At 42.6% G+C, this 25,954-nt stretch overlaps 1 protein-coding gene across 1 annotated transcript; it reads right to left on the reverse strand.

Moving 5' to 3' along the window:
- On the reverse strand, positions 1–25,116 carry URB2 (URB2 ribosome biogenesis homolog; the record flags this gene model as incomplete). The annotated part of the gene is made up of 9 exons (XM_084253718.1): positions 1–198; positions 4,248–4,387; positions 6,973–7,060; positions 10,267–10,509; positions 12,307–12,417; positions 15,224–15,384; positions 18,086–21,413; positions 23,074–23,250; positions 24,991–25,116. The coding sequence occupies 9 exons, from the start codon at positions 25,114–25,116 to the stop codon at positions 1–3; spliced, it is 4,572 nt and encodes a 1,523-aa protein (XP_084109844.1).
- Positions 25,117–25,954: the final 838 nt, after the last annotated feature.

Below are 25,954 nucleotides of genomic sequence, written 5' to 3' on the forward strand. Positions count from 1 at the left end.
TTACGCCGTGTATCTCCTCTCGCCTTCTTGTTTCGCCTTGTGGTACTTCATATAGTCATTATGCAGCTCCTTAAAGACATCTCTCAGTCCTGGCTGCAGCGACACCCGTAGGAACTGGACGTCTGGCTCAATGCAGAGGTCCAGGATGAGATAAATGCCCTCCTGCAGAAGGCCCTTCACCGCTGGGTACAAGGTGACCTGGGAAAAGAAGACACTGCTCTGTGACAGCAAACAGGCAGTCACCAAGCCCTCCAGGCCTGGCTAGGAATTTCACTTCTGCCTCCAACTTGAGAAAAGACATACTTTTTAAAATATCATTTTGCACAGAACTTAAATAATTGAATATTCATATGTTGACAGTTTATATTTTGGAGAAAAAGAAGCCAACTCAAACAAAAACCTGGATGTAAACATCACAAAATCACAGTGGTAGCTCTGCCATTCAATAAATGATAGCTTTGTGTTTTCTAGGGCATTTAAAAACTGGAATCTTTAAATTTGAAAATCCTGCAACAAGTACCTGCACTTTGTGTCAAATTGTTCCACATGGTCAATCAGGCTAGAAGCTATACTACCCACTACAGCAAAGTTTACTACATATCCAAAGTTTACTACAAAACCCCTTCCCCCACCAACTACAAGGTGGGTGGCTCTGATACTCTCCAAACAGATCACTGCTAGGCCTATATTAGTGTAATTAGGTCTCACTATATTATCCAGCATCAGATGCGATTTATGACTACCACTTAGTATTTTTATTTCTGGCAACTGTAGCACAATGGGCCCTAAACTCTTAGCTGGCACAGAATGGCTGGATAGCACTCTGTGCCGAAATCTTTCCTGAAATTCTGGGCTGATTAAATCTGGGGCCCAGGAGGAGTGGGCAGTCCAGCTCCAACTTGACTGTATCAGGTGATATTGCACACAAACTTTCAGATCACAGATTCAGGCAACATCTAAAAAGCCAAAAGAACAACTTTTATTCACATCTGCCACAGCTACAAAAGGCTCAGCTGAACCTGGTGCTGAGCAGAATCTGAGCACCCCAAGAGCTAACACCAAAAAGCAGTAAGAAGGTTCCAGTTGACAGGCCTCGGATTTGGCTGATGCTTTCTTAATGTCCTGATAACGTGGAGGAGTTAATGCCTCTCTGCAAATTACATGGCTTCCAGTGAGGACATCTTTTATTAACTAGAGAAAGTTTGATTCACCAAGGCAACCAGTAGGAGGTAGATTCCTAAAGAGGCCATTTGCTTCTGTCATTAAGATAATGTGATGCTCCAAAATTATGGTCATTTTCATGTAATTCAAAAGCTTTTTTGACAGATGAACATCTTAAATTTTACTGTTTCAGAGATGGTAAGAACACTCAAGGATCAAAGGTAGAATGGTTTGTCTGTGATGTCACAGTTAGGGTATTAAGTAGGGAAAGAAAAAATAAAACAAACCAAGAAAACACAAAAAGTTCTTAATTTTACTAGTAGTGTGAGAAATTTTAAAGTTGCTTGCTCATTCATTTTCCATTCATCACTCACCAAACAAATAATTACATTTCAAAGAATCGAAAAGGAGTGAAATGTCCTATGTTCATTGCAGCACTATTTACAATAGCTAAAATATGGAAACAACCCAAATGCCCCCCAGATGACTGAATCAAGAAGATGTGGTATGTGCACACAATGGAATACTACTTAGCAATCAAAAAAGCTAAACTCATGCGATTCACAGCGACACAGATGAAGCTGGAAGGGATTATGCTCAGTGAAATAAGTCAGAAGGAAAAGAAAATATCAGGTGGTTTCACCTACAGGTGGAACACAGGGAAAACATACAAGGGATCAGGAGAAAAAAAAAGACAAAACTAGCAGGCAAACAATAAGTAGGAGACATCAGAGGCCGGTTAAAATGGGAGGGAAGAGCACAGAGTCTGTGGTGATGGGTCATAGGTGTCTTAGTGGTGGTAATTTTATGGGGCTAACACCTGAGAAAAGAAATTAAACACTATACAAAAATGAACAGCAGTGTAAAATATATAAATAAAACTGGAAGAAAAAAAAAAGGAGTAAAGAAACTTTCATGATGGCAGAACAGAGATCTAAATTTAGGCGGTCTGAGTCTGGAGCCCATAGTCATCACAGTTCTCTTCCATGGTATCTCAATAGTGAAAATACAGGCAGAACACAGAGCTCTGGCAGGTACCAGGAAGGCCAGAGGTGTTGAGACTACACAACTACTCACACCTTTAGGTTCTGACAACTCGTATAAAAAAAAAAAAATGTCAATTTCTACAACAGTAAGATCACTGATCAATGAATGAAAACATCTCTAAGTAGTTTCAAAGGACCCTGGTGAGAGTACAGCGCTCTAGCTAGCAGCACAGGGGGCAGTTGCAAAGATGATCTATGGGTAAAAGGGAAGATAACAGCAGCCATCATTGTCCTGACACGCCTCTAGGGTGACTGCTTGGGCAGGAGGAGGTCTGCAGGAGTCACTGCTTCTCACTGACGAGTCTCACAGATCCTAGCTCCCAACAGACCCCTCACCAACACCTCCACACCACAGAAATAGTAGGGGAGTACAAAGGAGATTTATTTAGCTATACTTGCTATCTGGTGTTTGATTAAACTTATAAATGTCTTTCTGAAGACTTACAGTTTTCTCAGCAGCAACCTCTAATGCATATGGAATATTTTCTGTGTTGCCAAACTAAAAACAAATGAAAGCTATAGACTGTCCTGCCAATGGATTCTGGGATGCTACGGCCTTTGATAACTCTCCAAGACCTTTGGCTTCCAAGATCAGAAGTTAAAAAACAAAACAAAACTGATGAGCATAGACATAAATAATAAGGCCAGGAAATCCAAGTGAATTTCAGAATAATAATTAGTGATCTTACGGGTTCAAATTATTGCTTTCCTTCTTGATCCCTACAGTGAGGTGAGAGCACTATGTCTCATTTTATTCTTCAGCAAAACAGAAAAGAATGGCAGCTGTTCTTTCAGCAAAAGCTTATAAATTAATGACTGAGTACTTGAGAAATATTAAGATTCTATAAAAATACTAAATAATTTCAAGGAAGCCAAATTCCAAGACCACATCTCATTCCAACGATGACTAGAGGGGCATGGAGAGGGCAGCTCTTATGCACACGATACCTGGTGGGCACCCCATGCACACCCCTGGGCTGGACTGCCCATCCCCCCCTCCCCAGTGTCTCCCAGCTCCCCACCCAGCCCACTACCTGCCATGTATGACAGAGATGGCCACTGGCTGTGGCAAACAGAGACAGTGGGCTGGAAAATTATTTTATAGTTCTAGATCCATCCTGAAATGGGGTCAGGTTTGCTGAGGAAGCCCAATTCTACCCACCCCACCCCTGCTGAGAAATGCAGAAATCTGTAACATGACAAGTTTACCAGTGGACTTACCATTAATTTTACAAGATTTTTAGAGTGAACCAGGTCAGAATGGTTTTTCTATGTAAAACAATATAAACGGTATAAATGCATGTCTACACACGCACGTAGATACACACATGAACACACTGTACGTTCAACCTCTAACATTCAGTTGAGACAAAATAAGATATGAAATGCTGTCATGACCCTGTGGGTCACATAGGGTCTAGAGGAACTTTGAAAATAGTGCACTGACATTCTAAAGTGAAATCACTATTGAACAATGAATTGATTATCCATAATACTGAGTCCAAAAATCAGTCACTGGGCCAAAAGTATTTTTATTTACTCTAACTGAGCAAATCTAGCAGTATCCCCACCATGTCGTCTTGGGTATATGACAGCAGCTGAGGCACATGCATGACAGACCCCCCCCCCACCAGAGTGTAGATCCATGAACCCCTGTTGCAGAGGAACCCCAAGACCCCACTTTCTGTTCTCCATTAAGTCTGGTCCCACAAAAGCTCTTGTCCTCAGACCTGGGCAATGTTTCATCTCCCTTAGCACTACAGACTAAGAAAACAGGCCCTGGGGCTTGTGTGAGAGCACAGAGAGAGATCTAGGAGGTCCTGAATATCTTCTATAGACCCGGCACTGCCAGCCTTTTAACGGGACTTGGTTTAACACGCACAGTAACTCTGCAGTTGGGGGATGCTAACTACCTGCGGGTGCGCTGGACACCATGACAAAGAAGAAGCAAACCAGCAGAACCAACACACTACCGGTCGCTGGGTTGAGACCCTCGGCCACAACTATAAATGAAAGCACTGGGGAGACAGTTTAGTTTACCTTCTGCACCTCTGTGACATACTGGGCCACCATGAAGGGGGAGAAGACCTTAAACTCTTCAGCCCGAGCTGCGATGTGGCTGTACATCCTTTCCACCAGGCGGGCACACTCTAGGATCACTGGCCAGTCATCAGAGCTTCCTATGGAAGAAGAGTTTCCAAACTGATTACTTCAAAAGCCATGCATTGTAACTTTTCTAATGTAGTTTTTCTTTATACTTTTAATATAGCCCCTAAATTATCTCAAATCTTCCATTTCTTCCAGACTCTTTAACCATTATTTGCAGACAAAATAAGAGACACTATGTCCAAGTATTTATACACAAAGAACACATAAAAGAACAAGAGTCCATAAGATTTTAAAGAGTCTAACTACAATCAAGATTTTTAGGATGAAATCTCAGATTGCTACTGTGTTTTAAAAGGAGATGGACCTCTATAAGCAAGGTTTAAAATGGAAAATTCTTTCAAAATGATTTACTTACATCATATGATCTTTAAAATAAGATGACCCAATTATATTGTCTTTCTGCCTTCACATTTCAGAAATTGTGTAAGATTTTTCTTTTATACGCAGATAGGTATAAACCCAGCTATCATTACTATATATCCTCTGTCTTCCCAGATTTCTCATTCCTAGTTCCTCCCACCGGGACCATCTAGGCCCTTCTTAACAAATTCCTGTTGGGAATGCTTGTAGTCTAAGACATCCTGCAGCCCACACTCCACTTGCCCCCTGAAGCAGAGTCTGAGTACGAAACTCAGCACATGGCAGGGAGCCTTCCTTGGCAGAATGACATATCCATTTTCTTAAAATTCTGGAAACTAAGACGAAAAACAGATCAATGATTGTCTGAGATTGGGGTCAGAAGGAGTAAGGGTTTATAAGAGGGAATGATGTCCTATATGTATATACCTAGCAAAAGCTACTACATTGTATACTTTAAATAGTTATTTTGTTACATGTTTTACCTCAAATAAACTTGACTTTGAGAATATACAGTCTTTTTTAAGACCTTCAACATACACACTTCCTATATGTTAGCAATCTTTCAGATGATGAAATTTTGTTAAATTAAGCAAACTGTCAACAATCACTGGTCATTTCAATAGACAATATAGTGAGGCACTTTAACACCTAATATAAAACCATTTCTTGTCTTTTTTCCAGACTGCTCAACATACATATGCAATTCATAACATGAATACCTGGCATTTGTTATTATATCCACAGATTTAGTGGGTGGTTGTTAAAAAGACTGCATTAGATACCAACAAAAGAATAAATGGTTAAAACTCTAAATTCATGGATAAGCCACGAGACAAAAGAGTCTTGGCAGAGTGGAGGTGACTGAGCTACATGAACAAAGACATAGCACAGAGCTGAGCACAAGCAATGTGCTATCCCCCATGGCCCTTCAGAACAGACACAGGACACATTTACAATCACATACAGCCTGTGACCAGGGTTCTGCCTGACCATTGCTCACCAAGGCCTACGAGAGCCTTCCCTACATTGCCAGCTCTCCTGTCTAGGTAGACATCACTAGCCAGAACAGAGATTCTTTCTTGCTGAGTTCAGACATGATTTTAGAGGCCTCCACAGAGCTATCGGCAACCACCACTGACTGACCAAGGCTAGCATAGGAGACAGAGCCTGTTTTCCAATCCTGCTCCTAAATATATTTACAATATTACATTGCCACACGTTCTGCGGGGCGTATAGGAACAAGCGAAATACCCAACTGTGCCACTGGCTGATCCCCAAACCAAGCAGAATAACCTGGAAATTACACTCCACTGATAACTATACCTTTTCTCTCAAGTTAATTGGGTTAAGTAGCTGTGACAAATCTACAGGTCTGAACCTACTAAACTGATTCACACTGGGAGAAGCTGAGTGCCACTCAAATGTTTCTAGCCAGTCTAGAACTATTGCCACAGGGTCTTCCCCAGCACCCTCCCCTCTGAGTTAAGCCAGCTTCCTTTGTGTACCCCGAGCCCCCCATCAGGTAACTGGTGCTCACGCTCACTCTCAGCACATGCTATGGTATGAGGCTGTTCTGTGGTTTGCAAATTTGAAATGGAGCAATACAGTTTCACTTTATATGCAAATTTTTAAATAATGAGGATCTTCTCCAAATTAGAAATTTAGCAGGAATCAACAAACTTCAAGATTGAAAAACAGAGCTGCCCACCTAATTTATGCTATTGCCATATGGCAGTTTGCTTCATTGGTAAACAAATCTGACCTTGCCAAGAAGAGACAAGCTTCAGGAACTTACCCCTTTTCCAAAATGAGGCCTGTTTCATTTAAATATTCCCATCTCGCCCACTGCTCCTCTCAGCAGTGTATTTCAATAAATCCCCCCTTTCTGTCCAATAAATAAATAAATAATAAATGCTACACTATAAACTCCTTAAGTACAGCAATGAGACTAGTCATTTTTATTCCCTTTCTATGAGAGTAAATATTTCCTAAATTGAGACACATTTTTCCCCCAGAAAACACTATTTCAATAAGATGTCAAATGCAGTCACTATTTTGGATATAGTAAAGTGAAAAAAAGGTGAGCTGGAAATTTTTTTTCATTATTTGAATATTATATGAATATTTCTCTTAATTAAACTCAACTGGGTAGTGTTATTTTCAGCAACGTATGTGCTCAGAGACACATGATAAACACACTTAAAACTGCATATTTCATACTACTGCTCTGAATTACCTTTGTCTTTCTGTCGTCCTTCATGAATAACTGAAAACACCAATCTATTAAAACAGTTCAAGAAAGAAGGGATGGCTTTCAGCATTACCTGTAGTAATAATAGACAAATGTAAGTTTAAAAAAATGTAGTAATTCTTTATTTCAAGTTCCACTTTTCTTTTAAGTCACCTAGGATTAACCTGAAGTGTACATTCTCCCCTTCCATGCCCCTCCATGCAAAAGGGCAAACTCATGCGCATGTGGAGAAAAACAGAAGCAGTAAGATATTGACTTTTCTGTTGTTATTTTTTAAAAGAGTTACTTACTCCTCAGGGGGATATACAGGGTTCAGGAGGAAAGGTTCTCCCCAACTTTCTCAGATGGGGAAATGTTTGGTAGGAAATATGAAAAACCTTTGTTAAGAACATGTCGTGAGGTCTGCGAATTGTGAAATGTAGTACTTCTCTCAGTTCTAGAGTGGATTTTTCAGGATCCAGAATTAAAACCTCCACTCCTCTGAGTGTGTAGATTAACTGGTGGAGCACTTTTATTGATTTTTCCAGGAAATGGTGATGCTTGCAGATATCCAAGCCATTCAGCAGAATCCTTCCAGAATTTATTAGTTCTAGGGTAAACCTTGGATCCTGCGGAGATTTTTCTCCAGCCAAAGTAGAAGCCTAAATTTAGATATAATAGATAATTCATTCTTGAGGCCCAATGGTCTATCCTATATTCTATCTTTAAGATTATACTTGAAAGATTATCTTATTATACCCAAACATGATTGCCATTTTTTAGGACAGTTCACAATTACTTTAACTACTTATTTCAGTAACTATAACACAACTTCTGGGAAATATTTGGGGTTAGCTTCCAATCTGACTGAAGATAAACTGAATTTTCTACAAATTAATCTTTTTCCCTCCCTAAGCTGAAATAAAGAAAATTAGGCACACGGAGAATAGCTCCATGGAGGAAACTGTTATCTTCAACTCTGATTCTTAGAGCAGTCTCCCCCAAGAATGAGTCCTGTGAAGAGGAGAGTCAGGGTGATGGAGCTGGAAGAGACATGGGAGGTCAGATCACCAGAATCATTATTCGACAGGAGGGTAAACTGAGGCAGGGGCATGGCAATGGCAGAGCACAGCATGGAAAGGGCCCTTCAGCCTCCGAGCTCTTTCCATCTATAAATACCTCCAACTTAGTGTGAGCCCTTGTGGTATCTAGATGGGATGCTGCTGGATTCATAAATCCTTTAGTAAAGTCAATTAGATCTCTAAAAAATAAATAAATAAAAGGAAGAACAATAGCAGCCAATGTATTCAAGTATATTTGGCATTAGGAAAAAGACTACATAAAGCAATCCATTTAAAATGGGGAGTTAAACTTCTCATTTTTAGTGCAAAGTTCTGACTAGGCTTTTACCTGGAAAAATGACATTGAAACTGTAAAACATGCTTCTTCTATACTCAACTATCCTTACACTGTGATCAAAACAACACACTGTCCAACAGAGCTGCCATGAAGCCACATTAATAAAAACGATCTTAATTAAAATTAAAACCCAGACCTAGTCGAGACACGTGAGGCTAGTGGTTTCTGTGCTGGACAAAGCAGCTGGAGAATATGTCCATCATGGCAGGCATTCTGTTGGACGGTGCTGCTCTAATTCTTAGAACGAACACAGAGTAAATCGTGTTGGGATTCTTCACTTTGGTATGATTTAGTCAAACAAATCCTTCATGGCATAACACACCCTTCATATCAAAGTATCAGCTGTTGCAGCAATTTCAGCACTGTTTTTGTAAAAACATTGCAGAGCTTCCTCAAATTTTCCAAGGGCCTCTCAGAAACCAAGTTCAGGAACACACCAGATTCACGCCCTGGCTTAACATGTGATCCTGGACCAACTGTCAACCTTTCTGTGCCTGTTTCCTCCTCTGCAAAATGAGCTTAATAGGTTGACAAGAGTGTTAAATAAGTGAAAGCATGTACAGTGCTCACAGCAGCACCAATTATGATTGTTCTGCTGGGAACGCTGGCTGTGTGACCTCCTGCTATGTACCCTTAAGACTTACCTTCGCACTGTAGCCTGGTGCTCTTATCACCATTATGCCATCATCACCAGCGCTACCTTCTCCCCCTGACTCTATCCCGCTGGCAACATATGCGAGCTACCATTATTAGTTACATCATTCTTTATTGTAATGATGTGATTATCTTAGTCAATTTTCACCTTTCATTAAATGGTCTAATTCTGTTAAATGTCATTTATTTGTGGTTTTGTGGGAGATTCACATAGCTTTCTAATATTACTTTCATCAACTGCATGAAATCCTGCATCTTTTGCAAGATCTGCAATTTGTTTGTAATTGATTTGTTTTGCATTTATAGGTTATGGTCATATAAAAATTTCACCATCAGCAGAGAGATTTGATAACTAAGATGCCAATAGGTAGGGCCAAAGGCAATTGTTAAGTGGGGAAGGCACTGGAGTGAGTCCCAATGTCATGAATGTCTTAGTTGGACAGAGAATAATTTTTTTTAAACTGCACTGTTGGCAGGTCTCTAACCTTATAACCTAAAACACTTACAAATATTCGAATGTGCCTGTGTAAATGTATCTTTGCTGCTTATGAGTTCCCAGGCATCCTATCTGTAGCAGTTGCACAGTGAAAAGAAGCTAGCTGAAAAACCAACAGTCTTGAATCCAAGATTTAGACTCAGCTGGGTGACATTGGTCAAATCATTTAGCTGCTCTGAACCTCAGTTTCTATGCCAACAAAATGGGATTACCACCTCTCACAGACTTGCCGTTGGGGTAAAATGAGACACAGAACAAATATTCAACACATGCCAGCCTGAACTGAGATCTTTTTCATGGGGTATTTATTGCTGGTCTCAGTTTAATATAAAAGGCAGCATTTACAAAACTATGCCTCACTTCCTATACCCATTTGAATCGTAAATCCAAAAAAGAAAGATCTAAGCCAGTGACAGACAGTTACAAACATGGACTACCAAAAAAAACGAGTCATTTGTACGGAGCTTCCTTAGCCAGGCAGCACACAAACACTATTCAAACATCAGATCCAACCAAGGTGAGCTCACTCAGAGAGTCCTATGAGAGGATTAAGTATATCTGTGCTTGAAAAACCACTTTGGCCCTGGAAATTACTGGAGCCAGACAGTTTACTTAGCAAGTCATTTTTTTATTACCCTGCAACAGTTTAGTTTGCCATTTTATTGAAGGTTGACATCACCCTGTTAACGAAGAAAAAGGCTGCTTGGTGCCCTGTTCCTCCTCCCCCTCACCTTTGGGTGACACTGCAGGATCGAGAAGAGCACGTTGTGCACCTTTGGGAAAATGGTCCCATACTCGGGAAGCTTCAGGTGGTCCAGAGGAACCGTTAGCAGGATGTTGAAGGCCAGGCTGACATGGTGTGGGTTGCTGATGTTGTCTTCCCCTTGCCGCAGCAGCGCAGCCAGAACATCCAAAATGGGCCCAACCACGTTGAGGGGCACAGGCTGCTCCTGACAAGCCTCTCGGTTTTGCAGCTATGGGGCAAGAAGGAATAAAGGCAAGGAAACAAAGATGATTTCCCCCCAAATAACACAAAAATTGAAGCAGACAGATGTTAAAAACTCAAGTGACAAATATGACTGTCCAGACGTCAAGATGAACTGGAGTGGTCAGTGGCAGCTTGAAAAGACATGAAGGCCAGGGATTTTTTTTTAATAATTTATTTATATATATTTTACTTAATTGTTCACTTTTTTTTACAATGTTTGCTATCTTTTCTCAGGTGTAATCCCCACAGAATTTCCACCACCAATTCACACATGCACCTTCACCAATAGTCCCTTGTGTTCTTCCCTCACTCATTTTGATCCCTCTTTCTCCCTCTCCCCTGCAGAATGCTTCTGGTTTATAGTTGTCTGTTTATTTTTGAAGGCCAGGGATTTAATCTCCAAGGACGACCTACTATGGGCTTCCCATTTCAGTCCACACTTTTGGTTGTATTTATCTACCACAAAGAGACATTATTTCTTATAAAAAAGTTCATCCAATTTCTCAGAACAGAAAAACTTTACCTCAGACAAACATAACCATATTTTCCCCAAAAGATCATTAGTTCTGCAGGACTATAATTAAACTTCATTTGTTAAAAACCAGCTCTAAAAACATTAAATTATTATTCTAGCATTTAAAGAGAGGTGGAAGATAGCTCACAGACTTCCCTATGTAACCCAGGAGAGCTTACATGTGGTCCCCCTTTCACTGCCACCTATAAATAGCACCCCTGGTGAGGCCTTTTGGGCCTATCTCTCGCAATGTTTTTTTTCCTGGGTATTCTGCTAGGCTCACTTCATGTTATGCCCCTTAGATTTACCATAGTGGTTTCCAGACTAGGTTTTATGTCAATACAGACCAACTATGCTTACTGACAACACTAACCATGCACCACAGAGGACCCTCTTCCTCCACTATGGCCCCTGCACTCCTCTCGCTGATGTCCACTACATATACTAGATAAAGGGGATTCATCCACCAATGCAGATTCCCAGGAAAATAACAAAGCAACGAGATAAAAGAACAGGAAAGAATATTAACAGTATTTCTTCATTCCTCTTGCCCTGAGAGTATGTTGCTCCAGAGCAATTCTCTCAGGTGGGTAGCACTAAGCTGGAATTATGTCTAAAAACAATGGTAAGGCAGCTACTACTCTTTTCAGTTCAAGAAAAGAATATTGATGCCTGACTCTTTAGAAACATAGAGACAGTTCCAATTTGAACTTAGCTTTTGTTTTAATGAAGCTAGTATATATTTACCAGACGCCAGATCAAACATTTAGAAAGGATTGTAACAATGATCTATCTGCAAGATTACTATCCCATTCTATAATGTCAATTTTTGCTCACCTGATTCATAGACTTTAAACACACACACACACACCCCTACAAATGAATCACTAATGCGCTAAATGACCACAAAATTTTGTGGGGATAAAGCCAACCCTCCAATACCTTCTCATCTCCTCTATACAACTGTCTCCACAATAGTCTCATTTTGTCACCACATTCCTTCCCTTCCTGCCCATCGAGGGCTCCCCAGTGCTCCCAGTGGCCCTTCATACCGCCACTAACACCACGTCTGCCACTGATGACACCAGCACATGCAGACAGACAGAAGCACTGACAGGATACACTGACAAGAAAGCATTCTCAGTCTTCTTCAGGACACAACCCTACAAACACATTCAGCATAAAACCTGAAAATGGCAGAAGCAAAGACCTGCCTCCATCTCTGGGGAGAGAGGTGATGAGGAAAACACAATTCTCGGGGGTACTCACAGTTAGAGCCGTGATGATCTGGGGGCACGCACGCCAGAACATACTCGCTTTCTCTCCACTGGACAGACAGTTCAGAAGCAACTTGATCAACATAACAGCTGACAAAATGGTCTAGGGCAAAAGGGGAAAAACTTAGCAACAGAAATAGCCAACTCTCTTAAGAAACCCACCTTGGAAGAAGTCCAGTCACTGGTGCTGAAGTGAAAAAGCCGGGTCTGTTAGAAGCCCCGTGTCAGAGGCAAGGACGGAACCTGGTTTGGTTTAAGTTCGGAGGGCAATGTCCTTTACATGACCAAGCAGTGAGGGAATAAATGAGTAAAATGAGCAGAAATGGGCAACTGAAGGACCTTTCCAGTAGTCATCCCACTAAACCAAATATGAATGCACCAGATAATGAAGTAAAAAGAGGCACAAACAGGAACAGGGATCTGAGTATACAGAGCCTATCTCGTCAAGTCAGTGCCGAAGGGGGTGACTGAGGTTGTGACTGACCTGGGCAAGAACATATACACTGATGGAAAAGGAGGCAGAAGGAAACATGGACAAAGTAAAACAATTAAGGTTAGGCACCAGGATCACAGGTGATGGTTTCAAACTGTGGGAAGTGAACTACCGTCACTGAGTGCCCTCATCAGTAAGGTATGACCCCATGCTGGGCATCTTCCACCATTCATGCCAGCCTCACGCCAGCCTCCTCCTCCCCTAACACTGCAGACCCACAAGCCACAAAACCCTGGTTTTGGCCCTTTGCTCTTACTCTCCTTCTCTCAATCCCTCTGGCTGGGTCTATCCTATGCCTACTTCCTCACCTCCCACTTCCGCCTGCAACTCGGGAACCACCTCCCTCCTGTCTGCAGGAACCAATGGCCTGTGGCTGGCACCCCTTGCCAGTCCAATTTCTCACATGTCTATGCCCACCACTCCCAGCAGTCCAACATGTTCACTGCCCTGTGCATATGCCACCCTCCACCCTGTTTCCATGATGTCCCCAACTCTGGGTCACTCTACCCAAATCCTCTCCATCTTTATATATTTTTTAAAGATTTATTTATTTACACATACAAGAATTGGCACAGGCCAGAGGTGCGGGGGGCGGGGGTGAGAGGATTCACCAAGAGACAGTGGGGAACAGCACAGGCAGAGCAACCGAAATACACTGCAGAGGGGAGCAGCAGGTGAGTCAGGAGAGGTCTGCTGAGCCATGTGGGTGAGTAACTCCCTGGCTGGGGATCAAACTTGTGTTGCAGTGGCTGCCCATAGCTTCATAGGTTGCATCTTAACCCCATGCGCCACCAAACAGACCCACCTCTCCATCTTTGAATGCTGAGTCATCTCAGATTATCTGACCAGTTTAAATGAAAATGCATGGATTTGCCTTGGTTTCCTGAAAGGAAACTAAGAGGCCTTCTCAAAGTCATGGCACAGTCAGTGAGAGGGCACACAGTAAAGACTCCGAGAGAAAGAGCTGGGCAAGTGCCCCAGGGGCGAGGATGCTGCCGTGGAGCAGCTGAGCTCCAGTCCACGCAGGCCTCCTGCTCACATAAAGGCGATGTGAGTTCTCCTTGCTGAGCCCCCTGACCTAAATACCCACCTCCAGCATTCCTCCCATCCAAATCAAACCCAACCCCTGTGTTGATGGTCACCAGCAGTCAAGAAGTCAATTATGAGACAGGAAAAAATTCAGAACTAGAAGATCTGAAAACCTGGCCCCTTGTCCCTCCTGTGTAAGTGGGGCAACGTCTCACAGGTCCAGGGCACAGAGCTGTCTAGGCACAAACTCCAGCTGGTGAGCTCCATGCAACAGCGCTCCAAAACAGGGGAGGCCCAATGCAAATGCAGGGTTTGATTAGCAACTAGAAAATAATCTAAGGTGCAAAGTTCAGAAGGAAACCAGTTAAGGGCCTCCCCTGGTGGCGCAGCGGTTGAGCGCTGGGCTGCGAGGCTGCTTGCAGCCTCTGCAGCACGGTTCGATCCCCGGGCGCCGGGCGAGGGTCCCGCATGGCACGCAAGCCTCCCCTGCCGCCCACTGCTCCCCTCAGCAGTGTACTTCATCAAGTCTGCCTGTTCTGCTCCCCACTCTGGCTCTGGTGAATTCTCTCACCCTCTCTCACTTGACTGTACCCAGTGCTTGTATAAATAAATAAATAAATAAATAAATAAATAAATAAATAAATAAATCTTTTTTTAAAAAAAAGGAGGAGGGCCTCCCCGGTGGCGCAGCGGTTGAGCGCTGGGTTGCGAAGCTGCCCGCAGCCTCTGTGGCGCAGGTTCGATCCCTGGCTGCTCCCCGGCCACCGGAGGAGAATCCCACATGGCGCGCAGACCTCTCCTGCCGCCCGCTGCTCCCCTCAGCAGTGTACTTCGGTCCTTCTGCCTGCTCTGCTCCCCGCTCTGGCTCTGGTGAATTCTCTCACCCTCCCGCGCTTCTGACTGTACCCAGTGCATGTATAAACAAAACAAACAAACAAACAAACAAATAAAGAAAGAAAGAAAACATGCCTCTATAAAAAAAAAAAAAAAAAGGAGGAAACCCATTAAACTGAGTGATTCTCAGATGGGGTTTGGGCAGTGTGACCAAATCGAGTCAGGTTTTTCAAAAACTATGATGGGAGAGGTCTTAAGCAAAGTTTGAACAGAATATAGCTTTTCTGTGTATCAATATTAAGAGTATATAACATTTAGTATTTAATATACTAAGAAGAGTTATAATTTAAAAAATTCCCCTTTCACTGGAGAGGTCCCAGGCCTCTCCAGAGGCCAGAGCTCCTTCTGTAAGCTCCCTCTTTGCCTACAGGCTCTATCCGTTTGATTCTGTGTTTGTTTAGTGCTAGGGGTGATACCTCTTCTCAAATAAGTTTTCCCACTTAAGCTAATGTCACTTATGTGACTACCATGAAGGGAGAAAGGAGCTACCCACCTGCACGTCCGCCTTCCATGCATTACTGACGTCTAGTCCTTGCAGGATGCACTGTATCACCATCCTAAAGTCCTCCGTGGTCCCAACCTCTAACATTTGGGTGAACAAGATTCCCAAATGAGGTTCAATATCCTGAAATACATGAGCTGGAATTGCAGGATCTGTGTGGAAAAAAAACCAAAGCTGTTCAGATGTGATAAACAATAGACAGGAGAAATAAGCCAGGGTAGCCAGTGATGAAATAGGCAGCAGCAGACTCCAAAGGCTTTGCAAGATTAAGATCTAGGCTCAAGTTTCCCACAAGATGTAAGACCCTGGACTCATGACCTCTCTGAGCCTCACTTCCCTCATTAGTGAAAGGGCACAGGGCCCCAACTCTTGTGGTTGGCAAGTAACACAGATGACTGTGTCAACCCCACATGTTAGCACCCCCTGCCATGGCCACCTGTCCTACCATCCTTCCAAGACCACTATTTACTAATGCTCTGCCTGCATGCAGTCTCTCAACCCAAAGTTCCATGGCTCTGGATCCCTCTAGAGCATTTCATTATTCTGTGATTCATGTAATTTGTGTGAATGTCTGTTTACTTAACTAGAGAGGCCAACATCAACACTCCATCTCCTTAACAGGATATAGCTCCACACAAACATGAACCATGTTTTAAGCAATGGTTTTTGTAATTGAATTGAGGTAGTCCATTCCACCATCAGAAGGACTCCTTATAAATGTTCATTTTTATGAGCTGAAACCCACCTGAATCACTTGGGAATACAGATGGCTACTTTTCAGATATCCACAGCCAACCTTAACACTCCTTCCTGTCCCAAATCTTGGACCACCCTTCACTTGGCCTTTCTTCCAGACCTCTCACAACTCCAGTATTGTCTCCAGGCAGAGTCTAACAGAGCTCCAGTATATGAGGCCTGGATCCAGCAGCAACACCAGTGCCTGTGATCTGAGGGGGCCCCAGAGCAGCTGGCCTCACACCACACCATCACTACCACCACAACCATGGCTCTGCCCCTGGGCTCAAAGGCACAATACATCAGGGACACAGTACTTAGAGACCACCTCAACTCAGGTTGGAGGGAAAAGGACAGAGTTTTCTGTGTAACAAAGGGGTATTGCCAAGTTATGGAAGCAACCTAAATATGTGCATTGACAGTGAAGCAGATTAAGACGATGCAGTATGTGTTTACACACACACACACACACACACACACACACACACACAAAGGAATACCACTCAGCTGTAAAAAAGGACGAAGTCTTGCCCTTTGTAACAACATGGATGGAACTGAAGGGAATAATGCTAAGTGAAGTAAGAGGAAGAAACAAGTACTGAATGATTCCACTCATATGGAACATAGAGGAAAAAAATAACAAAGGAACTGGTAAAACTAAACCCCCAAAAACCCTAGAAATATGACTGTTAGAAATAAGCTGTTAGAAAGAGAGGCAAGGTGGAGGTGGGAACAAACAGGGGAGGGGCCCAATTGTCTTTGATAAGGGATTATGGGTGTTTTGGTGGCTGTGGTGTGGGGACAAGCAACTGAGGAGGTGAGAACTATACCCCTAAATCATGTTCTGTTGTAAATCAATGTTGCCTAAAGAAAGAAAAAAAATTTTAAGGGGGGTGGGGAGTGTCACAGAGACCAGTTTCAGACCACCAGCTGCCACTTCTTAGGCTGTTTATTTCAACATTGTAACTAGCATTAATAAAAGACTAAATTTTAGCCCCCACTGAGAAGGTGAACAGCATTCCCTAAAAGAGTTGCTGCCAGAATAAGCTAGAACATGTGACAACAAAGCCTTTCAGTCGATCCACAATCAAGGCAGTGACGGAAAGGCTATTGAAAGAGACACAAGAGCAGAGTTATTCAAGCCACACTTCAGTCTGGCGTTGGCCCAGGCAGACCAGGAGGCTTTACCGCCTGCAAGGACCCATTTAACACGTTCCTATCTGAATGTGCCTTTGTTCCCATCTCGCCTGTCAGAGCTTCTCCACCGGGCAGCAGACAGCCATGTGTTCTAAGGGTTAGCTTTGGCTGATGGCCTCCCCAACCTCACCTCCAATGGCTACCTAACTAACCCTAACACCTCAATAACAATCAAAACAAAAAGAGAACACGGTGACTGTGTTGTGTGACATGTGCTATCTTAACACAGTCAGGGATGAAATGTGGCCCATTATCCTTTGACCTGGGGGACAGCAGCTACCTAGTCCTCATGAATAAAAAGCCTGGCCCGGCTTGTGGCTCTGATTAGCTGGCCTGGAAGAGTGACATTTGACTAAACGCCACAATGACATCAACTGGGCCTTTGCCCAATTAGCACCAAAGCCCCAGCAATGGCTGAGCACCACACTGAGACCTGGGATTGAAATCAAGTCTGCAAGGAATTGTATGAGGTTCCCTTTTGCATTTAAAAGTTGACAGATTTTATATCTTTCTTAAGTCAACTGATGGCACTGAAAATCTGATCCAGAAATGTCACCTAGTAAGATGGACACGATCAGCCAGGGCCGGGATGTAAGAGAACAGTAGTGGGTTTCAAAACTGTAAGCCAGGACAATCCCCAAAATATACAAAAACCCAGGGTGCTAAACACACCTACAAGACTGTGAAAAGCAGGAAAACAACGGGCGGGTCCACTACTCTGCAGCAGAGGACGCAAGCGCTGGGGGTGAATCCCTGGAAGTCAACTGGAAAGGAGGTATCCTCACTGCTCACCAGGTGGTACCTTTTGTACACCTGTTCCAAAAGGGGGAACAGGGGCAGCAACCCACCTTGCCATCCCCTTAGCTACCCCTTTACCAAAAGCTGTACAGTACAGAATTAGCTCAAGAGAAAATATCTTACCTGCGAGAACTTTTCTCACAGAATGAAACGTGGAGGTAAAAACAGAATCCTTCTTGGGATGGAGTTCTGGCTTCAAGAAGAAGAGAGTGAAAAAGCGCACAGCTGCCTGGAAAGAAGGAATGTTTCCCGCTAGCCCCGGCAACTCTGACAGTATTTGGGAGTACACGGCCTGGTAGAGGGCAGTATGGGAGAGCAGCGTGCCATCAGTCTTTGGGGAAAGTTCCAGCCGTCTGTACCCGGAGTCCTGGCCCACATGTGCTTCTAAGAGCGTGACAACCGAGGAGATGAAGGCAGCAGGAAGGCGCCATGCCTGCACCCTGCCCGCAGAGCAGAGCTCCAGCAGGGCTCCGGTCTGGAGAATGGCCTGGTGCAACAGCTCTGGCAGCCCTTCCGGGACCTCGTGCTGCTGCTTTGGCTCTCTGACAAAAGGCCCCAGGACTTGGCACAACTTGGTTAAAGACAGCAGAAGGAGCTGCCTGCCCAGAAGATTCTGATTTTCCAACTGTTTGCCTGAAGTTGCTTCCGTATACAGTTTGCAATGTGAGAGAAAAGCAACGATTTTCCCAAAATTGAGCACCAAGTTCAGCTTTATCTGGACAATCATCCGCATCAGTTGTTCTAAGAATGTCCCTACCACCTGGAGGAATTCCAACCAAAAGGGGTCATCCACAACAATGGGAAATCTACTACTGGCTTTGAACAATGAGGTCAGTACAATCTCAAAAATATCACTAGCATACATAATCTTGAGCACTGAGCGGGCACTTTTCCCCCTTTGTAGATGGCCCAGAAGCTGGTAGCAAGTCATCAAAAACCTCAAGATGAGTGAGGAGGAGCAAGAGTCTCCCAACTCCGCGATGGTCATGGAGAGTAACACAAGAAAATAATGGAGGTGATAGGGAGTCGAGAGACTATCCAGTTGTAGAGCAGAAATAACTTCCAAAAGCTCCAGGATGCTTTCTAATTGTTCTCCCTCCAGCTGAATGGGGAAGTCACTCTTGATCAAGGATAGTAAGTTTTGGGCAATTTCTCCTCTTTTCTCTACACCTTCAGGTCCAACTTTTGCAAACCTGTTTTCCCAAAGAGTCACAACCACGTGGTCCTTTTCAAAAAGCCAAGGCAACTGCTGGTGGAGGTGGCATGCTTCAGTCTGGGCGCCAGAACACAAAATACTAGTACACCTTGCAGACAGGCGCATTAAGAAAGCAGAATGAAGGGACTGCATTTCTGGAAAGAGAGGGCTGTGAAAAATAGCCTGGGATATTTTTTCAAGTGTGATATGTGGCTCCTCATCTGCTGAGCCTTCCTGGGCTTTGCTTATAGGTAGAGTGCTTAGCAGGACACCCGCCAAGTACTTCATATCATCTGGATAAAGATAGGGCAATAAAATTGTGAGATTCGACACAATCAAGTGCCAGTGTGCTATGGGGTATGTGAGTGCACTCACTGTCCCTACCTGGCCATCCCAGGAAGCTGCTGCCCTATGATTCAAGCTATCTCTGCCAGCACTGAGAATGTAGGCAGCATCATGCCTCAAAGCGTGGAGAGCTCCTTCAGACTGGAAACCAGCATGCATTAATGTCCGTTTCATTTTCTGCAGATAGAGCTGTTCTAAGCAATGCCTGCCAAGGGAATCAAACTGTGCTGTCAACTTTTCTATCTTCTTCCAAAGGTGTGTTTCTATACCTGGAAGCAATGAAGGGAGGTCGGAAATCTCCAGATCAACATCTGGAAGGGCCTCAGCCACAGAGTGATACTGGCTGCAGTTTAAACTGAGCATGGTGTCAACCTGGGCCCAGGTGCAAGCGAGCAGGAGTGCAGAGTCACTAACCTTCTGGAGCCACAACTCAGGTTCTGGGCCCTGAGGGTCTAGAAGGTCCAGCAGGGGCTTTACAAGCTCTCGGAGCATCCTCTCCATGGTGCGCTGCATTCGTCTGACAACAGGCAGAGGTGTGCTGTTGTCCAGGCTCTTCATATTGAACATGATGCAGTGTAGCAGGGAGCTCAGGGACAGTGACTTTAGGGCCATGTCCACATCAGTCTGCAAAGAAGGTAAAACCAAAGACTGGAACTGGTCCAGCAGGAGGGACCAAGTGTCCAAGATCTGACTCAGAGGCAACTCCAAGAGGCACTCAGAGAGCACTGTGGAGGGGCCCGAGGCCAGTACAGGTTGCCTCAGCATCTCCGCAGCTGGAAGACAGATCACCCCCAAAACTTTCTCAAACAATCGGGATACTTGTCGGAGTTTGGCATACGTCTGGAAGAGAGTGTGAATAAGCATCTCCTGGGCCTTTTTGGTTCGAAATTCTGTTACTTCTGCATCAATCCACGCTGAAGCCAGCAGGTCATCCAGATCTGGTTCTAAAATCAAGTGATTCAGGGACATCAAAACTTTGAGGCAGCGGAACCAGGCTGGCACAGATGCTTGTGAATGGTTTATCAGCAGCTCAGCCAAACGGCGGTAGAAGTGGAATTGAGTCTCTCCATGCCGGATTCTATCCTCTGCAATGTTGTAGATGTTGTTGGTGGTCACCGAGTTCAGCAGCTGTTCCACAACCAGGAGTTCTGTGGTCCAATCTGACATAGTCAGGGTTTTTATCTGCTTTTCCTTCAAGTGTGAAATCCTCAAGCAGCCAAACAGCCTCGGGAGTACTTGGAAGCAGAGAAACTGGTTCCCATCCTTAAAATAAGAATCTAGAAAAAGCTTATATAGCAAAGCCACTGAATTGGCTACAACAGCAGCATGAAGAGATGGTTCACAGTAACCAGCATCTACCAGTCTGGCAATCACGGTATCCAAGGGAGCTAGAAGATTCTTCATGGTCCCCATCTTTGAGTCATCTTGCTGCTGGTCAAGGAGCTCCCCTTTGTAGGATGAGAGCAGCTCAGGCTGAAAAGCTCCACCTCGAAGCATGGTCTCAATCTGATTTCTGATATCCCTGCTCAATGTTGGCCGCAGCTGACCATGGCTGGCCTGTGTCCATGTGCCTCCTGAAAGTAAGTGCCTCAGAACCAGGCAGGGCTGCAGCAGGTGTCCAGTCACCTCTCCAAAGGCACGTCGTGGATTGACCTGCTGCTTCTGGATCAAGAGGTAATGGCCAAGGGCCAGGTGAATGACCTCAAATAACTGGGCTACCACGGTTCCTTCTGGCTGCCTACAAGCCAGCCAGCACAGGTGGCTCAGCAAGGCCACAATCAGCTCCTGTTTAGCTGTGTAAATGACAGCAAGGGCGGGCGTTGAGAGGATGCCCTGGCAGCAGCTCAGCACAGCACAGATGTTTCTTTGGGATCCCGAAAGAGAAAAGTCGGTTATTCTCTCATTGATGGTCTGAGCATGAAAAAAGAAAATTCATTAATGACCCTAAACTTACACACACACACAAAAGAACACAACAGAATCAATTCCTTGTCCTCATCTTGATGAGAAAGAAATGCCCATATTATCACATCTAAATGGGCTTAATGGACTTAGCTCACCAAAGGCAGGCAAAGCATTTGTTTTAATTCATTAACACATCTAGCTCCTACCAATACAAGTTCAAAAAGGAATCAGAGTCCTTATAAATCTGCTATGTCTTTTTAAAGGGATAGTAAGACTTAAACTGTAAAGATCACTTTTCCAAGATCTGAAACTTGGAATTCAGCTTAGATGCTACAGTGACCTTAGGTACAAAATGTATTATTAACAGTCAATTATATTGTTTCTATTTAAAAGTCAAAGCAAAAGTCACTCAGAGAGGAAAGCAAATGTCGCCAGTTCCTGCACAATCTACTACTTATAAAATTCTGAAATTCACAAACACCAGAAATTACGAGGGCTGGGCAGATTCCTAAATTCACTCACAGGCTAAGTGGCTTGCTCTCTCAGTCTTACAGCCTTTAAGAATGAGATTTCTCCTAAAGGCTACAGTAATCAGTACTACAATTATATGGGTGTGATTATTTCCACCCAAATAACTGCTGGCTGTGGACACTTATATGTCAATATACTATTTCAGTATTTTCTACATTTTTCTGATTAGACAACTTGCCTACAAAATCTTTTTCCATGTTATATCCAATAAGAACAACCAACAGAATCATTTGAGGATAATTTCTTCTCAAATTGTATAAGAACTATAGCACTAATATGTTATATGATTATAAAGAGTACATAAAAATTAAAATGACTTTTTTAAAAAATACATAAGCTATTATAAGGTATTCTTTCCACACTCCCAAAGAATCATTCTGAATAACCCACTTTAGGGACCACTAGTCTATTACTTCTAAAAGTGACACATAATATAGAACATAATTTCAAGCAATTCAACTATTAAAATCTTGTAACTGACCTCTACTGACTTTCGGCCTGCATACGTGTTTAGGAGAGGCGGCATGGTAGTAAAAACAGAGACTTTGTAATCTGGCAGATCTGGTTCAAATCCCAATCCTGCCAATAACCAGATATGTGACTTTCAGCCAGTTACTGGCTTGTAATGAGCACATTACCAGCTCATTATTAGTGCTTTCTATTGTCAATAATGAGTCTCATAGTATTTAAAACTACTGTTTTGACAATGAATTTCATAATTCTGGTCTGAGACTTTAAAATCACTTTCAGTCAAAAACCTGAGGAAAGTTCTATGCAGATTTTGGCCTTTGCTGTCCCTCAAGGCCAACAGAAAGGTGAAATTTTAAATCATAAAGTAGTATAATTTACTGGATGTTTTTCCCAATTTAAAAGATAATCAACGACCAGTTCATGAAAACAGTCCTAAGTTTTTCTTGAATATTAAATAACAAAGTGCTTAGCACAGTTGAGAACATGTAGTATGCATTCAATAACTATCAAGTGGTGTAAGTTTAATAATAGTATTCCCTTCTACTCACTCTCCTAGTTTGACACTGTTGCATCTTCAAGTGATTAACCCTGAAACAAACTTCCAGCATTAACAGGAAATCAACAGAGATACATGTAACACATACAGGACAACACAATTAATTACCTTGACTAGGGAAATCTGAAGGTCAATTGTCTTTCCATTCTTGAGGAGATTCTGCAATTTTCTGCTATGTAGAATGTTATCTATATAGTTCCAAAGTCTTTCAACAATGTCTTCCTTCAGTTCAAGTCTTTTCTTATAAAAGGCAACCAAAGACTGTCTTGCCCAATCAAGTAACACCTGAATTTGGAAGAAATATACTCTGGAAATAAATTTCTTCACCAAAAAATAAAGACGCTGGACATTTATAGAGACATTCCAGGTATAGTCAAATTCAATCTCCAGGAGAAAAAAAATAATAAACTCTGCTTTAAAATTAATCTTACGGGGCTCCCTGGTGGCATAAGGGGTTAAGACGCAACCTATGAAGATATCCGTAGCCACTGCAACACCAGTTTGATCCCTGGCCAGGGAGATACTCACATGGTGAGGCAGACCTCTCCTGACTCACCCGCTGCTCCCCTCAGCAGTGTATTTCAGTAGATCCGCCTGTTCTGTTCCCCACTCTGTCTCTGGTGAATCCTCTCACCCCTTGCACCTCAGGCCTGTACCCCAGTTCTTGTATGCATAAATAAATCTTTAAAAAAAATTAATCTTACATAAATGTTTTCATATATTACAATGCTCATAAAGTAATCAACAAAAAGAGAAAAATACTAATTTTGTTTTCATCTGGGGTCAATAAAAAGTTTCAAGTAAAACCCTAACTTTCTTCTAAATCCTAACTTCTCTAAATTACACCAAATTTTAAAAGTTAGAAGCATAATTGCTCAGAATGGCCACAAAATGAATAACACACAAAAGCAAAAAGAGTCAAAAGACAATGGCCACAAAATGAATCACTCACAAAAGCAAAATGAGTCAAAAGACACCTCCCATGAGAGGTGCTTCACCTCTCAATCTATTTACTGCACCCAGAAGACACAGTCATCTGTGAAATAATGCACATAAGGTTTATGAAAAGGACTGACTCTATATAGTTTCTATTGCTGTGATGTTACCTTACTCATAAACATGAGGAAAGGTAGTGAGTTCTTGGCTCCATGAGACCAGAACTGTCAATCACATACAAATTGTGACACTTGTTAAAGGGAAAGATATCTTTCAGGGGAAGGATAGCAAAGCCCTTGATCAAACTGCCTGCCATGACTGTTCCTTTCATCAGACCCTATACAGCACTTGCCTGGTAACTCTTGAGCTGCCAAGCTGATTCTCAGATGCAACCAGGTTTAGAAACTACCAAATCTGAGAGTGCTCTAATACTGTATTGCACCATCATTTAACAGGCGTAATCTATCTTTGACACATTATGTGCTGTCTCTTTAATGCTGGCATATGGGTGTACGTTAACCCACTTTCATGAGCTCATTTTACTATTGTCTCTACTGGAATAGTAGTATTTTTTTAGCCAAATAATCTTGAGCAATGTTAATAAAAAATGGTATCTTTCTTGGTTCCTAGTCTATTACTAGAATGACTTACTACAAATACTAAAGCTTCTCTACTTTCCAACCTTCAATTATCAAATTCTACAGATGTTTACCAAAGCACCAACAAGCAATTGCTTATGGAGTATCACTTTGCATCTACAAACAAATGGAGCTACAAACAGACTGTCATCTAATTCCCAATTTGTCCCCTGATGCATATAGTTAATTCAAAAAATAAGAGATATTTTCAAACATAAAAGAAATATTAACTGAGGTTTTCCATCAGAAAAACTTTGTTAATGAAATACCTGACGCATTACTTTTTTTCCCACTGACATTATTTTTAACTTTCAATGATGTTTGCTTCTCCAGCCTTTATGCTAAGCATTTAAAATTATAACTGTCAATATGCAATTTTCACAAAGTGTAATTTACACAAGTGATAAATAATTTAGGCTGAAATAAAATGTAAGATTCAAATTAAACTTACTTGTTCTTTATTTGGAAGGAAGCACTGGTGGGAAATCCAAGCAAAGTGAGCTAGTTTTAATTTATCTTCCCAGGAAGTAGTCTTGCTTTTAAGCTTAACAGAAATGCCAGAATAAACAGCAGCCATAGCTGCAATTTATCTACAAATTAAAACAATAGAAAAAAGTATTATGTTCAAACTCAACAGGCACCAGAAAATGAACATTGTATATCTTAATGTCTATACAACTGGTATGTATGTGTACATACATACTTTAACCTTTCAAACTTTTTTCAATAAATTACAACATATCAAGAGAATTGTTGGGCATAAACCTATAAACATAATGTTTGAGCCCATGGATTTTCTGGGAACAATTCAGACAAAATCATGCAGAAGATGGATTGCACACACCTTTGTGCAAGCACTGCTATGATCAAACCTCACTTCCCCAGGGTGAGTGTGCAGGAACTCAACTGGACAAAACCCAAAGTGCTCAGATTATTTGTGAAATAAATAATTCACACACGATATTGACTGGAAAAGGTAAGCTTCTGCAAAAACCCTGAAATATACTATGAATTATGTACTAAAACCAGTTCCACTATGCAGTTCATACAAGTACTATTTGGTGAAAGTAGTATTTTTCCAAGTAAAAAAAATAATATTGTATAAACTCAGTCCCCAAAGAAATGCTGTTCTTTCATCTGCAATAGTAACTTCCTACCATAATTTTATTGACTAGTGTATAAACTTACAGTTTCCAAAAAGTCTACAAAGAATATTTATACAATTAAAATCATAAAAATCGAGGGCTTCCCCTGGTGGCACAGCGGTTGAATGCTGGGCTGCGAAGCTCCCTGCAGCCTCTGCGACGCCAGTTCGATCCCACAGACAGGGTCCCACATGGCACGCCACCTCTCTGCTGCGCCCGCTGCTCCCCTCAGCAGTGTATTTCGTCGCTCTGCCTGTTCTGTTCCCTGCT

The sequence above is a fragment of the Talpa europaea genome, assembly GCF_964194135.1.
Source record: "Talpa europaea genome assembly, chromosome: 14".
NCBI classification, from domain to species: domain Eukaryota; kingdom Metazoa; phylum Chordata; class Mammalia; order Eulipotyphla; family Talpidae; genus Talpa; species Talpa europaea.